This window comes from Bombina bombina, chromosome 5, assembly GCF_027579735.1.
Source record: "Bombina bombina isolate aBomBom1 chromosome 5, aBomBom1.pri, whole genome shotgun sequence".
Lineage (NCBI taxonomy): Eukaryota > Metazoa > Chordata > Amphibia > Anura > Bombinatoridae > Bombina > Bombina bombina.
This window is the reverse complement of record NC_069503.1, coordinates 1,026,600,787-1,026,619,886: the sequence shown is the minus strand read 5'-3', so window position 1 is coordinate 1,026,619,886 and position 19,100 is coordinate 1,026,600,787. Positions and strand designations below refer to the sequence as shown.

General features: G+C 37.0%; 1 protein-coding gene across 2 annotated transcripts in view; it reads right to left on the bottom strand.

Annotated features, from left to right (window-relative positions):
• Window positions 1-19,100, bottom strand: part of EMC2 (ER membrane protein complex subunit 2) — a 224,939-nt gene that overhangs the window by 186,110 nt on the left and 19,729 nt on the right. For both annotated transcript variants that reach the window (XM_053715284.1, XM_053715286.1), the window contains exon 2: window positions 16,615-16,660. In XM_053715284.1, coding sequence (XP_053571259.1) covers window positions 16,615-16,654 — 40 coding nt within the window. In that variant the 5' untranslated portion in view covers window positions 16,655-16,660. The remainder of the gene's footprint in view (window positions 1-16,614; window positions 16,661-19,100) is intronic.

Below are 19,100 nucleotides of genomic sequence, written 5' to 3'. Positions count from 1 at the left end.
ACGAAAGGAACGAAAATGGTTAGAAGCCTTAGATTTACCCTTAGGTTTTTTATCCTGAGGCAGAGAAAACCCCTTTCCTCCAGTAACAGTTGAAATAATAGAATCCAACTGAGAACCAAATAAATTATTACCTTGGAAAGAGAGATAATAATCTAGATTTATATGTCATATCAGCATTCCAAGATTTAAGCCATAAAGCTCTTCTAGATAAAATATCTAAAAACATGGATCCAACAAATTTTGAAAATATCAAAAATGGCATCACAAATAAAATGATTAGCATGTTGCAGTAACCGAACAATGCTAGATATGTCAGAATCCAATTCCTGTTGCGCTGAATTCTCCAACCAAAAAGTTGATGCAGCCGCAACATCAGCCAAAGAAATTGCAGGCCTGAGAAGATGACCTGAATATAAATAGGCTTTCCTTAGATAGGATTCAAGTTTCCTATCTAAAGGATCTTTAAAGAAGTACTATCTTCCATAGGAATAGTGGTGCGTTTAGCAAGAGTAGAAATAGCCCCATCAACTTTGGGGATCTTTTCCCAAAACTCCATAGAAATTGCTGGTAAAGGATACAATTTTTTAAACCTTGAAGAAGGAATAAAAAGAGTACCTGGCTTATTCCATTCCTTAGAAATCATATCAGAAATAGCGTCAGGAATAGGAAAAACCTCTGGGGTAACCACAGGAGGTTTAAAAACAGCATTTAAACGTTTACATTCTTAATGTCAAGAGGACTAGCTTCCTCAATATCCAAAGTAATTAACACTTCTTTTAACAAAGAACGAATATACTCTATTTTAAACAAATAAGTAGATTTGTCAGTGTCAATATCTGAGGAGGGATCGTCTGAATCAGATCCTCATCAGAGGAGGATAAATCATTATGTTGTCGGTCATTTGAAATTTCATCAACTTTATGAGAAGTTTTAAAAGACCTTTTACATTTATTAGAAGGCGGAAATGCAGACAAAGCCTTCTGAATAGAATCAGTAACAAATTCTTTAAAATTCATAGGTATATCATGTACATTAGAAGTTGACGGAACTGCAACTGGCAATGTACTATTACTGATGGATACATTCTCTGCATGTAAAAGTTTATCATGACAACTAATACAAATGACATTCGGAGATATAATTTCTACAATCTTACAACAAATGCACATAGCTTTGGTAGAACCGATGCCAGGCAGCAAAGTTCCAAGAGATATTTCTGAGGCAGGATCAGCTTGAGACATCTTGCAGTATGTAAAAGAAAAAACAACATATAAAGCAAAATTATCAATTTCCTTATATGACAGTTTCAGGAATGGGAAAAAATGCAAACAGCATAGCCCTCTGACATAGAGTAGCCCTCTGACATAGAGAAAGGCAAGAGGCAAACAGCAATGGGGTATAAAATTAATGAAAAATTTGGCACCAAGTATGACACACAACGTAAGAGAAATTTTTTTGGTGCCAACAATATCCGGATATGACACACTTGCTTCACTAACGACGCAACCGTGTGTAAGGCTTCCGCGTCAACTACGACGCCGGAAATGACGAACTTGCGTCAATGGACGTACTTTTCACGCAAAAATGACGCAATAAAGTCTAGCATTTAGCGCACCCGCGGGCCTAATGCTGCCCCCAATTTGTAAAGTAGTCAATTGAAAAAAAGAGTAAACCCAGGTAAGAAAAAAATATTTCTTAATATGTTTATTTCCCAAATATGAAACTGACAGTCTGCACAAGGAAATACATGAACCTAACTCATGGCACATATAAGTACAATACATAGATTTAGAACTTTATATAAATGCATAAAGTGCCAGACCATAGCTGGGGTGTCTTAAGTAATAAAAAAAACATACTTACCAAAAGACACCCATCCACATATAGCAGATAGCCAAACCAGTACTGAAACAATTATCAGTAGAGGTAATGGTATACAAGGAGTATATCATCAATCTGAAAAGGGAGGTCGGAGATGAATCTCTACGAACGATAACAGAGAACCTATGAAATAGACCCCCGTAAGGAAAACTATTGCATTCAATAGGTGATACTCTCTTCACGTCCCTCTTAGCACAAACTTACTTCACCACCTCCATAGGAAGCAAAGTTTGTAAAAACTGAATTGTGGGTGTGATGAGGGGTGTATTTATAGGCATTTTGAGGTTTGGGAAACTTTGCCCCTCCTGGTAGGATTGTATATGCCATACGTCACTAGCTCATGGACTCTTGCCAATTACATGAAAGAAATAACATTCTCTATCTGAATCATGAAAGTTTATTTTGGACTAGACTGTCCCTTTAAAGATAATGCGGGAACAATGGGCTGGGCTCTCCCCTCCCCCCACGCAGGTTCTGTTAAACTGAAATTTCAGAGGTTTAAAAAAGCAAAAACAACTATTTCAAATGACAAAATAAAAGTAAACTAGTTATTTGCAAAAAAAAAAAATATATATATATATATATATATATATATATATATTACACTCTAACAGTTAAAATGGTTTATTGGACACACAAAGTGCTAGTAAACGTTATCGATTATATGAACAATATTTGAAATCACAAAGTAAATGATAGCCACTTTCATTCATGAAATGCATTATAAATGCTAAATTTAAATAATTACCCTTTCATGTTTTTAGAAACTGTGCCGTTCCTACAACTGTAACGCATTCTCTATTTCTGTAACGCAATGACGATTCAGGCTGTAGCTAATCGTATCGTGCCCACTTTGGCGTCCAGCAAGTTTTAATAATGCATGTGCAAGCAAAACCAGGGGCGTTATCATTAAATTGCTAGACGCCAAAGCAGTGAGCGATACGATTGGCTACAGCCAGAATCGTTATTGAACACAAAAATAGAGTATGCATTACGGGCAGAGGAATGGCGCAATTTCTAAAAACATGAAAGAGTAAATATTTCAATAATTTAGCGTTTATAATGCATTTCATGAATGAAAGTGCCAATCATTTACTTTGTGATTACAAATATTGTTCATATAAATCTATAAAGTTTACCATCACTTTAAAGGGGAGAAAACTACAGTTCAAGGTCCCTTTAACCTTCAAAGTAGCTTAGTTTCTTCCCATCCTTCTAAATTTAATTTTTAAATTCTTGTCATGTTATGGCCAAACAGAAGACACACTGTCCATGCCATTAACTTCTAATTGGAGCACATTTTCTCTGCCTCCTTGCATAGTGTTTTCATGACTTGTCACGCATTGAAGTTAAAGTCAGGACAGCAGAAGTGTGCAGAAGAAAGAAGAAGAAAAAGAAAGAAGAAGAAAAAGAAAGAAGAAAAAAAAAATACTATAAATGGCTACAAGATCAGAACATCTACAAGGTAACGTTGAAGGAACATACACTTACTTTTATGTCCCTTTAAATCCGGGATCGGCAAACCCTGGAGACACTGGCTTCTAGAATTTTACCCCTGGCTTCTAATTGTTGAGGTTATTCTCCATAAATCAATATACAAATACCACTGTCTGGCTCCTAAATTTTCTTATTGACACCTACATTTTTAAATAGATTTGTCAACCCCTGCTTTAAATCATGGGAACCAGTATAGAATTTCAATTTGTCCAGGCAAGCCTGGTATCTATTATAGATCAAACTTTGAGCAAAACATGTTTAATTATAACTTCATCTTTAGTTTTCATACATGAGATTTTAAAGATATTCATGTTGGAATGGAACTTTGAGCTAACCCGTTTTCTATTTACCTATTCAGTCATGCTGCCTTACAGAGAAAAGGGAATCTTCAGGCTAACTGCCCTTTATTTATTTATTTTTAAACAATAGATTTAGACGTGAATAGACATGTTATTCATTTTTCATTATAAACTGAAGTACAATCTAAAAACATTTATTCAACCCTTTTCCAAATACCATATAACAGAATGCCAAATTATTTGTTTTTACTGTTACAGAGAATTAAATATTAATCAACAACGCAGAAGAATAACTTCGGTATTCTTTACAAAGAAAAAAAAATAAAAAAATAAATGATGTTTTCCATGAATGTAGTATCTTGTACACGGAGACTGATAGTTAAACAGGATTCTAAATGCCAGAAGTCATCTCAAATTTCTCATAAAACTGTCAGTGTTATAACACTTTATGATTTTAAACTCAACCAAAACCACCCCTTGGGTCGTATTTCCTATAAGAGGCTAACAACAAATACGTCTTGACATGAAGATCCTTGGAAATTATAATTTGACAGTATGAATATCAGCAAGTATGAATGCATCATAAACCTGGCAATGGCTAAATACATAGAAATTTAGCTGGCGGCCAAGTTTCCCTACCTACCAATAACTTGGCAACTGCTGAATTCGCCACACCAGTATAAACTATCACTCTAAGAGAGCTTATGCTATCATGTATTCGCTTCAACCATTTGTCACCCAAATGTGGAATTAGTAATCCTGTAAGGAAAGAAATCCCATTTACACTGCAATATGTCTGCAAAATAGCTAAACTGAAAAATATTTCTGACACCATAACTTAGGCAGCATATTTTATTTTCTAAGCATTTGTCTTGTAAAAAAAAAAATGTAATGGAAAACGTTTCCGGTTTGGTTACCATAAGCTAAGTCACTGTCACTACAAAAAGAAAAAATTGTTATTTCATTTTTTTTTTTTAAAGGGTTTGGTTTCTAAAATGTAATTATCTTGCAAATGACACAGATGGATGGAATGTCCTATTGAAATGCTCATTGTAGTGCAAGCAAAACTACACATGCTGAAATTATTTAGTTTGTGTCATTTTTGCCCTATTCACCAATGTACTTTGTGTTTAACCCCACCAAAGCAGTTAAACACATAGATAAAATCATGCAAATCAGAGAATTGCTTGTTTCAAGCAAGTCGTACACATGTACCCAATCAATGGATGTGCTTAGCTTGGGAGCAGCAATGCTTGCGGGTCAGAATTAGGACATTGCCTATGCGTTTAACACCTTGCGGGGATTAAACAAAGACAGTTCTGTGATTAGCAGTGCAAATTTTCATGCTCCATCGAATTAGATCATGTCATTTTTGCATAGTAATATTCCTTTAATACAGGGCTTGACACATTTGTTTACTGTCCCTTTAAAGGCACATGAAAGGCCAATTTGAAACACACATTAGTGCATTTCCCATTTGAATAGAAGTATTTGCAACAATGGTTCTTGTAAAAGTTTAGTCCCTGCTGCAAAAGCTCTCAGTGGGACATTAGGCGGACATTAAACAGCTTGAGATTTTTATATTAATTTATGTAATTTCGCTCTAAAAATTGTGCAATTTCTAATTCCCAGAACTTGAAATGAACCTTATAAAGGCTAACTTTTCTACATATACGTCCCTAATTGACTATCAGATAACAATTGCAAAACAACACACTTAATATTAACTTTATTACCATGCGTTGTTTTATGTGGACTTAAGACCAGATTGGTTCCTCCTGGTGGGTGTAGTTTGGTTATTGAAAAATATTTGCATTAAAAATATATTAACCCCTTAATGACTTAATAGGGTTTGATTATTTGACAGCACAGCTTCATGAGGCCTGCAGGAGGGGGGTTATAATAGCACAATCTTATATAAAATAGCTCACAAAAGTAAGTACACCCCTCACATGTTTGTAAATATTTTATTATATTTTTTCATGTGACAACACTGAAGAAATGACACTTTGCTACAATGTAAAGTAGTGAGTGTACAGCCTGTATAACAGTGTAAATTTACTGCGCCCTCAAAATAACTCCACACACAGCCATTAATGTCTAAACCGTTGGCAACAAAAGTGAGTACACCCCTAAGTGGAAATGCCCACATTTAACCCAATTAGCCATTTTCCCTCTCCGGTGTCATGTAACTCAGTGTTACAAGGTCTCAGGTGTGAATGGGGAGCAGGTGTGTTAAATTTGGTGTTATCGCTCTCACACTCTCTCATACTGGTCACTGGATGTTCAACATGGCACCTCATGGCAATGAACTCTCTGAGGATCTGAAAAAAAGAATAATTGCTCTACATAAAGATGGCCTAGGCTATAAGAAGATTGCAAAGACCCTGAAACTGAGCTGCAGCACGGTAGGCAAGACCATACAGCGGTTTCACAGGACAGGTTCCACTCAGAACAGGGCTCGCCATGGTTGACCAAAGAAGTTGAGTGCATGTGCTCAGCATCATATCCAGAGGTTGTCTTTGGGAAATAGTTGTATAAGTGCTGCCAGCATTGCTGCAAAGGTTGAAGGGGTGGGTAGTCAGCCTGTCAGTGCTCAGACCATACGCCGCACACTGCATCAAATTGGTCTGCATGGCTGTCGTCCCAGAAGGAAGTCTCTTCTAAAGATGATGCACAAGAAAGCCTGCAGTTTGCTGAAGTCAAGCAGACTAAGGACATGGATTACTGGAACCATGTCGTGTGGTCTGATGAGACCAAGATAAACTTATTTGGTTAAGATGGTGTTAAGCGTGTGTGGCGGCAACCAGGTGAGGAATACAAAGACAAGTGTGTCTTGCCTACAGTCAAGCATGGTGATGGGAGTGTCATGGTCTGGGCCTGCATGAGTGCTGCCGGCACTGGGGAGCTAAAGTTCATTGAGGGAACCATGAATGCTAACATGTACTGTGATATACTGAAGCAGAGCATGATCCCCCTCCCTTCGGAGACTGGGCCACAGGGCAATATTCCAACATGATAACGACCCCAAACACACCTCCACGACCACTGCCTTGCTAAAGAAGCTAAGAGTAAAGGTGATGGACTGACCAAGCATTTCTGCAAACCTAAACCCTATTGGAGCATCTGTGGGGAATCCTCAAACGGAAGGTGGGGGAGCGCAAGGTCTCTAACATCCACCAGCTCTGTGATGTCTTCATGGAGGAGTGGAAGAGGACTCCAGTGGCAACCTGTGAAGCTCTGGTAAACTCCATGCCCAAGAGGATTAAGGCAGTGCTGGAAAATAATTGTGGACATACAAAATATTGACACTTTGGGCCCAATTTGGACATTTCCATTTAGGGGCATACTCACTTTTATTGCCAATGGTTTAGATATTAATGGCTGTGTGTTGAGTTATTTTGAGGGAACAGCAAATTTACACTGTTCTAAAAGGCTATACACTCACTACTTTACATTGTAGCAAAGTGTCATTTCTTCAGTGTTGTCACGTGAAAAGATAATAAAATATTTACAAAAATGTGAGGGGTATACTCACTTTTGTGAGATACTGTATATGTATTTTTATATGTACATATTATATACATACACAAAACACGGAAGGGGACTGCACTCTCAGACTGGACTGGGTACACAATACATCATATGACCCTGCAACATACACAGCCCTGGGTGCTCAAAAGCACTCACAGGTAGCTGTACAGTCCCCAGAGTCCCAAGCAGTTAACCCCAGACCAGTCTGGGTGCAAGGCCAATAGGGAAAATTACAAAACAAATTTATATAAGCAAAACTGGAAGAGTTAGTTACCGCATCTGGCCAAATGGGACAAGCCCAAAACCAGGGTCCCTAATACAGCCATACAATGCAAGCTCTCAATCATACAAACTGGCAACAAGTCAAGTGAGTGCTGGACTTTTTCTGTGTGTTTTATTCATTTGTTTTGTAATTTTTCCTATGGGCGTTGCACCCAGACAGTCTCTCTCTCTATGTGTGTTTACGCATTTATGTGTGTATTTATGTATTTACTGAGAGAGTATGATAGCAGTTTATAAATAGTGTATACAATTACAAAATGTACTGCTTGCATCACATTGTTTTAATAAGATTTCTACCAGGTTGAACAGCAGTACAATAGGGTGCCTTTGTTTACCAAGAAATGAAGGACGCTGCTCAAAACAGGAAGCATTTTGTAACATTTTATTAAAATTTGTATTGCTTGTTTTTTTTTTTATAATACTATTCTCAAGTAGAAAAGGATGAAAAAGGCACATGACAATTAGATGAGATCGAAGGAGACCCAGCACTTATTTTAACACAGCATGATAAAAGTTATGAAGCTAATTATTATCTATAGCTTCTAATTATAGTTAGCTAATTTGCTCAATCAATATTCTAGATCCTTCTCTCCAAGGTAACAAGTCTATAAAATGGACGATTCAACAATCAACATCACAAATACAAACGTATTATATCTAATTAAATAGTAAGATTTAGGGGACAGAAACAAAGTAATTATTTCTAACAGTCTAAGGGAGTTTTATGGGGATATGCAAGTGACAATTGTATTTTTTATGCACAATATAACAATATTAATCACTAGTGTATCTTTGCGAGGAAAATACTTCTGTCAGGGTTCCTATGAACACACACAAAAAATGTCAGTTTAAGGGGACTGGTTAGCACATTCAATTATTTGCAGGATCAGTCAGTTACGCAGAATTTAGAAATCTTTACTACTAATGAAAAACCTGTCTCAGTATTGTACTCGGAGTTTTATCTTTTTATACACGGATCTATGTATACACTCAAAGTGCCTCTTTCCTAGAGGCAGAAGATGGGAAATGTGAGCAATACACTAAGTACCATGAAAAGGAGTGCTCCACTCTTCTTTTCATAAAAAATAAGAATTGTGAGAAACATTTTTAATATTGAAACCTCTGCACAGCAACAGTAGATACTTGACACACAGCCAATCTCCCTAGAAGCAACTCATGTTGATTAAAAAGAGTGGTCATTGCAGCCAAACAAACCGAGCATTTATTTTAGGTGGGTGGCCTTAAAATTATAATTTCTAACTGAAAAAGAAAAATACTTTTTAACTGAAAAAAAAAAAAAAGATGCACCCTGTTAAGCATGTTAAACGGTATTAGTCGCCTCCACGTCTACTTTGGGATTTGTCAAATATGCAATAAGTGCAGCACAAGCTTTTCAATGGAGTGCTTAGTAGATGAATGGCCCAATAAGTAAGCAGCAGAGTGATTTATTTACCAATTCTCAGAGGGATAACCTTACAGTTCCAAGAGTCAATATTTAAAAACACCTGATCTGACCATTGCCAGGTTAAGGCATGTTTGTGACTGCTAATAACATTTAAAGGTTTTGCACATGCTTGTCTGTTTAAACCAGTGCTTGACAAATCTGTTTAAAAATTAGGAGTCAGTAAGAATATTTAGAAGCCAGACATATTTTTAGGAGCCAGACAGTGGGATTTGTATATAGATATATGGAGAATAACCAAAAAAGTTAGAAGCCAGGGTTAAAATTCTAGGAGCCAGTGGCTCCCAGGCTCCTGGGTTTGTCGAGCCCTGGTTTAAACAATGTACAAAAAAGGTAAGATATGGTGTGTGAACCAAGCCAAGCTAGATTTACAAATTTGTAATCCAAACAAGATAAATCCAAAAAGAACAGCCATATGAAAACATTTTTCAAATTGATTGAAATACCACTGGTTAAAAAGGTCTTAACACAAATCATCTAATGGTTAAAAATGTTTTTGCCTTGTATTTTAAAACTTATTCAAACCATTTCTTACACCATGTCTAATAGACTGGATTTGACACTGTAATTAGAGGTTTCTTGCAATATATCTGGATTCCAAAAATGCTATTTTTGTTTTTATGAACAATTCTTGCTAGAGTGATTTTTTTTTTTTTTACTTGCATGCAACCTGTTGCAGTACAAATATAGGTTATATGTACATGCATCTGTGCCTCGCATAATATACTAAGTGATGCCACTGGTACTACAAGATAAAACACACATGCAGGTTGTATGCCTATTAAAAAGAGATTACTCTGGTAGTGATAACTTCTATAATTGAAAAATGATTTAAATGCATCTGTCTACAAACCTGGGCGCCAGGAAAATGCACTGGTCTACATATTGGAAGAGAAGTGCAAGGCTGAGCACTGCAATTCACCCCTGCAGGTCACTGCTATACTTTCACATATACCCAACTGAATTTCCACTGCAACCAAGCTAAACACCCTTCTTTTCATTCACACCCTGTGCCTGTCATGCAGAGTTTTGTTTTACCTGTTGGCTACAGTTTGCAGGAGAGAGCTGGGCTTACACGGAACTTCTGCTCCACTGCTTACTTATAAGAACATTTCTCCAATAAAGAGTATAGCTAAAAAGCAACAATCCAAACTGCAGTACTAAAAGGGAAATCCAAATTTTATTTCTTTCTTTCACGATTCAGAGAGAGCATACAATGTTATTCAACATTCCAAATGTCCTTACTTCTCTTGGCATCCTTTGTTGAAGGAGCAGCAATGCACTACTGGGATCTAGCTGAACACATTAGAAAACAGAAGTAAATTGGAAGGTTGTTTATATCTCAACAAACAAAAATAACTTATATAGCACTTTTATCTGGGTTGGACTTGCTTTACACAAGGTAGATTTTTATAAAAAGGGTAAGACGTTCTTTTTTATTCCGGAATGGCCTGTGTAAACAGGTGGATCTTTCACTGTGTTGGGGAGAGTGTTCCATAGAGATGAAGCGGCATGGCTAAAAGCTTGCAAACCAGATTTTTTGTGAATTCTGGCACAATTAGCTTTCGGCATGTGCTGATCAAAGAGTGTGAGTTGTGACATAGGGCACATGTAATTCTTTTACATAGCTTGGACCCTGATCATGTAGAACTTTGTAGGATAGCAGGTCCATCTTGAATAGTATGCACCATTTTATTGTCAGCCAGTGCAGGGAGGGGAGAATAAATGTCACGTCAAAATTTTGACTGGCCAGTTAGCAGCTTGGCTGCAGCGTTTTGTACCAACTAAAGGCAAAGGAGTAGTTTTTCTGCAAGACCATAAAATAAAGTGCATTGTAGTAGTCCAAACATAATGTCACCAAAACATGTATGGTTGTGTGAAGATCTTCTGTAAGAATCAGGTGCTTGATCCTGGATATATTCCATAAATAAAAAAAAAATTGGCTTGTACTGGGGCTAATATGATGTTTCAGGGAAAGTTCACTGTCAAGCAAAACACCAACATTTCTTGCTACATTTGAGGTTTGTAATTTTGATCCTCCACATTACAGACCAAAATGTTGATCTTGTTGCAGCTTAGTTATCACACTGTTTTTGCCCATCACAAGTACTTCTGTTTTCTCTGGCTTTAGTTTCAACCAACTGGCATTCATCCATTCCAAGAGATAAGCAAGACATGTATTGACATTTTCTATCAGAAGATTTGAATTTGGCTGGAAGGAGATGTATATTTGCATGTCATCTGCATAACACTGGTAGCTGAGGCCATGCTACCTTATAATAACCAATGGAAGCACATAAACTGCAAACAACAGAGATAGGATTGAACCCTGTGGAATTCCATGCACCAAGGGGATAGGTGCAGAGGTGTATACTCCAGATGACACTCTCTAGGTTCTTTCAGAAAGAAGTTATTTGAACTCTCTTAGAACTGTACAACTCAGCCCACAGACACCATGCAGGCTATTTAGTAAAATGCCATGGTCCACAGTGTTAAATGCAGCAGAGAGGTGAAGGAGGATAAGTATTGAACACTCACCCCATTTTTTTGCAATCAAGAGATCATTTTGTACCTGTACCAGTGCAGTTTTAGTATGCATTGTCCTGAAACCTGACTGGAATGAGTCAACTATTATTTGTTGAAAGCCATGCTTCTAGTTGGGTTGCATCAACTTTCTCAGTGACTTTCCCTAGTAAAGAAAATATGTTTGAGATGGGCCTGTAGTTCTCAATGCAGTCAGGATCCAGAGAGGGCTTTTTTAAGAGGACAGAGAACTGCTTGTGTTAGCAATGTTGGAAAAGTCCCAGTCTGCAGAGAGCACTGAGTAATTTTGGTGAAGACTGGTGCAATGAGGTCCATGCATCCTATTAAAAAGGCATGTTGGGCCAGGATCCAGGTTGAGGCACGTAGCTTTTTAATTGTTTGTATGATGATGTTTTCATCAATGTAATCAAAGCTTGTCTAGTATGATGAGGAATTGTTTTGGGGTTTTCCAAGTACTATGAGAGTGTTAGTTGATGATGGTATGTTAAAACAGATAACTGACACTTTGTTGGCAAAGACAACGGCAAGCTCATCACATTTTGGCTGAGTGAAGGTTGACACACTATTTAGGAAAGTTGGACTGAACTGTTTTTTCAAATATGTGAAAAATCTGGGTTGGTCTATTTTTTGCTTTTGTGATTTATTGAGAGAGGAAATCTTTTTTTCAGTAGGATTGCTTTTTGGTAAGCATTTGTGTGCTCTACCATTTTAATTTTATTCTCTACTGACTGGTATTTCCTCCATCCACGTTCAAGAGCACGCACTCTCTTTTTCATCTCTCTGATGGTACTGTCAAACCATGAAGCCTTATGATGAGTGGTAAGGTGTCACATGCGCATTGGGGCAATGGAGTCCAGGGCATTCTTAACATTCATACTGTAGTGTTCTACCAGAGAGTTGACATTGGCAAAGCAGTTTAATGTATTCTAAGATCATAGATTAAAGAGCCCAGATGAGACATTACACACGCAAGACTGTTCTCTTCCACCATTGTGCAAGGTGCTTTTCTAGGTATGAGAATTAAAAAGCCACAGTTTTCAGAGCTAAATTACATAAATTAATGAAAGCTTATTGCAGTTAATAGTTTATTGTTATCAATTAACAACATGCAAAGTGAGTGAACAGAGGAAAAATCTTAATTAAATCAATATTTGGTGTAACCACCCCTTTGCCTTCAAAACAGCATCAATTCATCAATTCTACACTTTACACTTGTGCAAAGTCAAGGATTTTGTAGGCATATAGTCCGGTGCCTGATTGATTAAACAATTATGCCAAACAGGTGCTAATGATCATCAATTTAATATATAGGTGGAAGCACAATCATTAAATGAAACAGAAACTGCTGTGTAGGAGGGATACAAATTGGTGAGGAACAGATAAACTCTGCTATCAAGGTGAGGTAGTTGAACACAGTTTAATATTAAAAGTGATACACCATGGCAAGACTGAGCACAGCAACAAGACAAAGGGTAGTTAATACTGCACTAGCAAGGTCTCTCCCAGGCAGACAGGACACAGGAGTTTCCAAAAATGCGACGCTGAAGACCATATAAGTAGTGGTCGGCTAAGAAAGCTTAGTGCAGCAGATGAAGGACACATCATCCTTGCTTCCCTTTGCAATCAGAAGATGTCCAGCAGTGCCATTAGCAGAAACCAGTGGGAACCTGGTGCATCCATCTACTGTGCAGTCTGGTCAGAAGTGGTCATGGAAGACTTGTATCCAAAAATCATACCTCCAACGTGGAAACAAAGCCAAGACTCAACCATGTACAAAAACACAGAAACTGGAGTGCAGAAAAATAGCAGCAGGTGGTCTGGACTCAGTGAAAATTTGAAATATTTGGCTGTAGCAGAAGGACTGGAGAACGGCACAAGAAAAAAGGTGTCTACATGCAACAATGAAGCATGCTGGAGGTTCTTTGCAAGTTTGGGGCATCATTTGTGCAAATGGAGTTGGGGATTTGGTCAGAATTAATTGTCTTCTCCAATACTGAAAAATACAGGCAGATACCTATTTATCATGCATTACAATCAGGAAGGCATCTGGTTGGTCCCAAATTTATTCTGCAGCATGACAATGACCACAAACATACAGTCATTAAGAACCATCTTCAGTGTAAAGAAGAACAAGGAGTCCTCAAATTGATGGTATTGTCCTCACAGAGCCCTGATTTCAATATCATTGAGTCAGTTCTTCTGTGTATATAGGCAGTCTCAGTTGCTTCTGTCTCTTCATGTAATCCCAGACAGTGGTTAATTCTCCAAGATGTTTGGAACAACCTATCTGACAAGTCCCTTAAAAAAAGTGTGCAAGTGTACGTAAAAAAATTCATGCTGGCAAAGAGTGGTCACACCAAATATTGATTCAATTGAGAATTGCCTTCTGTTCACTCACTTTGCATTTTGTTAATTGATAAAAATAAAATATTTACATTTCTATTTTTTGAAAGCATTCTGACTTTACAGCATTTTTTCCCAAGTCTACCTATTTTTTTTTATTTCTTTTCAAAGTACTGTATAACAAAACATTTTATATTAGAATCACAAGGTGTTTACCATCCCTTTAAAATAAGTCAAAAGAATACATGGTGGTCATACTAAACATTTTTGATTTTCAGCACTTTTTTTTTTTTTACTTTTATTAGTTGAAATTATGTATCTCTTTTGAGAAATACTGTACATTTAGCCAATTTCGTTTCTCAGAAATGCTGGAATGTATGCTAACTCTGTCCAAATTTGTCAAGCCCGGTTTTAATTGTATTCGAATCCCAAGTGCAACATTAAAAAAAGGGACAGTAAACACTTTGTAATCACAAGAGATTTTTGTTGCGTTGCTATATAATAAAATATCAGTCAAGTCTAAATGTATGTAAAACAAATTAACATTCTTTTTATTGCATTGGTCATTCAATAGCCAAATTCCACTTACCATATGCTTTATTTGGAGGAGCCAATCTGGGCTTTAATCCACAGACAACAAGGCTAGTCATGGTCATAAAGTTAGTATAAAGTGCATGGATTTGCAGTTGCTTTACGATAAAGCCAATTAGGGTGCATTTCGAGTTTTGAAAAATTAGAAGTTGCTCAATTTTCAGAATTCTATTTCATATGAATAAATAAAGAAAATATACAGCAGTATATAAGTTGTATTTGTAAAGGTGTAGTTTAGTGTCCCAAATTCAGAAGGTACCACATCCTACCGTGGGGTGGTATTTGTACAGTGGGAATTACTTCAGTAAGGTAAGTGAGGGGGTGGGGACCATGGATAGGCTCAAAGCGGTAGTTACGGAGTGAGCAGGTAATGGAACAGATCGCTATTTTCCCAAAATCATTCCCGGGCGCTGCAACACTCTGTTCCAATATCGTTACCGGGCGCAACAACCACCACTGGGAACCTATCCATGGTTTCCTTCCCCCCCCCCCCCCACGGTGTGATGTGGTACCTCCCGAATTTGGGACATAAACTACACATTTACGGTTTTATTATGCATAACTAAACATTTTATTTAAAAATCTCAAGGTGTTTACTGTACCTTTAAGAAGCAAGCACTGAGTTTCCCAGAAAAAAAAACACATTCAGATACTGGTGTCCATTACAAATAATGTTTATATTAACACACTATGTTTTAAAGCATCTGGCACACTGACTTTTAGGATTGCAAATATACATCTCAAAAATATTGGAAAGCACCACTATAAAATATCAAATCACTAAGGGCCTAAAAGAGCAAATAAAGATATAGCTGTGAAAACATCTCTTTGTGAGGTATCAACACCATGTAGTAAATATGGCACTGCTTCAGTACAACTTTCTAATAACAGGTGATATTTATTAAATAGTCATCATATATCAGAACCAATAAAATGTTATTCAAGAAAAACTTAAGAACTTAATTATGATCAAAAATATGTGCAAAACCTTTTTTCCGCACAGATGATGGAATATTTCTCACCAGATAAAACAACTCACTAGCCAGGCCAAATAATGGAATTAGAGCAATAGTTTTTTTCCACAAGAAAACCTGCTATCATTAGTGATCCTAAGTGGAACGCCATTATTCAGGTTTTCCTTTAAAAACAGTTCACCATTACAAAAAAAAAAAAAAAAAAAAAAGAATGCTTTTGGAAAGACAGTTACGTAATATTAATACTGTTCATTCCTAAATGTATCTTTTAATTCCTTTCTGTACACAGCCATGCACAGAAATTGTTTAGTTAATTGCTTTCAAAATTTAATGCAAATGTGTTTTATTGTGAGGTCCTGATTTTTTTTTTATTGTTTTATAGTAACAGACCAGGCAGTTAAAAAACAAACAAAAAAAGTTCAGTTTGCAGAAAAAAAAAAAAAAATATTGCGTAAAAGAATGTGTTTGTGTCATTTTCGATAGGGTACATCATAACAATGGCATGAGATTATTATTTCCTAAATAATTCACACACATTTTATGTTTCCATATTTAGAAACAGTTCTCCTTCACTTCTCAAATTACCCAAGTCAAGGATTCTATAGATAAGATCGCTAATTGAACATTAGAAGATACAAAGAAACAGATTTTTACAGCAAATAAGAACCAACAAAATTGCCTAAAATTTCCTAAAAGTGTAAACTTATTTTGTATGTATGACAGCCTTATGCTCATCCCAGCCCCCCCCAGTGTTTGTTCTTACTACCGCTAATGAAAGGGTTTTTTTTTTTTTATGAATCACATTGATGCAGAAAACAAGTAAGAACAGGATACTGAATAAAATATTACACAAATTTTAAACTAACCACAATCTACCAATGTTCATGTGCCTATCGCTGTCTAATCTCAGTGTAGTAAAAAAAAATAGAAACAAATTAAACTAGCACCAACAATCTTCCTATACAGAATTTCACAAAAATTTTTTTTTTTTTTTTTTTTAACACAACCATCCAGGATTTTTTCTCTCTCACACAAACACACACACAGTAATGTAATGGGAAACAATGATAAATCACTTACGTTTCTCACAATTAAGGGGTTAAATACATGTTTGCCAGATTTGAAATTCCAGCCATTAAAAGCTGCAATTCTAGGTAGAACAGAACCAAATATTGCAAGCTACAAATTCTAAAAAGTAATTGCTTACCTTCCCAGGTCACATCATATAGATCCGATACCTTGGCCATTCTATTCTGCAAAACAGATGTTAAGAGGTCATAATTTATTCAATATTGTATTATTAAATGCATCCATTAACATATTAGCAAGTGCAGTAGTGCCCAAAACATTGACCTCGATCTACCGGTTGACTGCCTTGCAACTTAAGGTAGACCACGATATTGATCCCAGCCAAAGCGAGCTAATCATCACAGCTACACTTGCCAGCCGAGCTATTATTCCCTGTTAGTCGTGCTCTATTGTAACAATTGTTATAATAGCATAGCTAACTGGGAACAATAATGTAGCTGCGAATGCGGCAGTGATCAATAGCGTGCAGTGGCTGAGATCAATAGCAGTGACGTGGTTGTGGCTGCGCCCGCGACTAGAAGACAGATTGCTGCTCTCCATCGTTGTGCACTGGTTCTCCTCGCCTTGAGTCTACTGTGCTGCACCAGGTCTCATGCAAAGTTTACTGTACCCTGTTTTTTTTGTGTTGAAAATAATTTTATTTACCCAGAATATACAATTTAATCCCTCTATCGACATTTATTTAAATTACATGTGAGGAATTGGTGAGCGATTTATGGATATCGGTCAAGAAAATAAAATTTTTGAAGACAGTGTCCTTTTCTGTCCACCAGATAGCTTAGTTTTTTGGCAGTTTTGAATTGCTTAGGGCTCGGTTTATTAAGCTCTTTGTCTCAGAGTTGCACGCAAGCCCAAAATAGCGCTCGTGTGCAATGCTGAGTACCACCAGCGGATTGCTGCCCGCCAGAGGCAAAATGGGGCAGACATGGGCGCATATGTACGCCCTTGTCTGCCATGGCTTGATAAATTGAGCCCTTAGAATTGGCTTTAAACAAATGCCATTAAAAAAAAAAGGACTCCTGGCAATACTCTAATTATTAAATCCAAAGTACTCCACAGCACCAAGAGTATACTCACAACCTTTATTGGAACATCAAGGTCAAAAAAAGGTATTACAAGCGACTTTTTGGGTTACTTCCCCTTAATCATGCTATGGATTTGATATTATTTTGTGGTTTCTGCAGTAACCCCTTTACAGCATGCAAAAGGTGTTGAGGTGCTGTGTCTATTGGGATTAAATACTCTAATTATTACCTGTTAAAACATAATAAAAATAATATTTTTTTTGGCCTGGGAAGCTTAGGCTTATTGATTTGCACCCCAGTACAGTTATTAGTTGTGAAATATGAACCAGCACCCTTTATTAATGAAAATTTCAAATAAAAAAGGGTTGGTGAATATAAGGCAAAAGTGAGTTAAAAGCCCCACAGAAAATGTGTTATGTCCATAGCTTTGCACTTTATAACTGTTAATGTGGGAAATAATTAACCCTGTGTACTACTTATGTGAAAAACACAAGAACTTCCCAAATTTTGTTTAAAACATTTGGAGCATGCTACATGCACAATATTCTTAAATCTGACATAAGATCACTGTGACAAATTTTACAAAAAAGTAAATCACTACTCATTAAAGTCCTCAACTCTGGGCACCCTTGAGCTAGTGGGTTCATTTTCTCAACATCATCAAAAGACAAAACAAAAAAGTTTCTTTGTTGTATCTAAAAGATGTAATTTTAAAAACAGTTTAGTTTTGTTTTTAAGGTGAATGTTTATGTATTTGGAGTCCTGTTTATCATCCAGTGTGCGAATAGTCCATAAAGGTACAGATAAACCTTTTTAAACTGCTATCCAATATACTTCTATACTAATTAAAATTTGCTATGTTCTCTAGGTATCAGTTATTTGAGAATAAACCTAGGCAGGCTTGGAGCAGCAAAGCACTACTACTTGGATCTAGCAGGTTACCAATCACCTGCTAGATCCAAGTTTTGCATTGATGTTCCTAAGCCTAGCTAGGTGTACTTCTTAAAGCAAAAAGAACAAAGTCATTTCTATAATATAAGTAAATTGGAAAGTTATTTAAAATCATATGTTCGATCGCCACAATGAAAGTACCTTTAACGTCCGTTTGTACACAGACATGTACTGCTAGTTTAAAAAACAAAAGATATTAAACAGCTGGGTACAACTACAAGATGGCAGCTCCCTCCAAGGCAGAACATGCTGTGGTCTTTGAAGTCATTGCAGAAAATGCAGCAGGTTTGCAGTAAGAACAGATGCATAAACCTTAATGAGAATTAATTTTGCAGCGCTGCGACACATCAGGCTTTTCTCTTCTAACAGTGCTGTGCTCTGGCTGTATAGTGTAAGTTTTCCTTAACACAGTGCAGCCAGAGCTGTTTGAAGAGTACAGTCAAATATGGAGCAACGGTACAAAGTGGTAGCGCATTGATTGATGACTGGCTTTTTCAACTCCGCCCCCTAGCCTTACTGAGCGGGTCTGGTTTTCCCTCAGAGCGCATCTGGCCAGCTGTCTAGTCGCAGCCCGGCCCGACCGCTCCATTGCACTCAATGTAGCTCGCTTCCGCCGTCAGACAGAGCA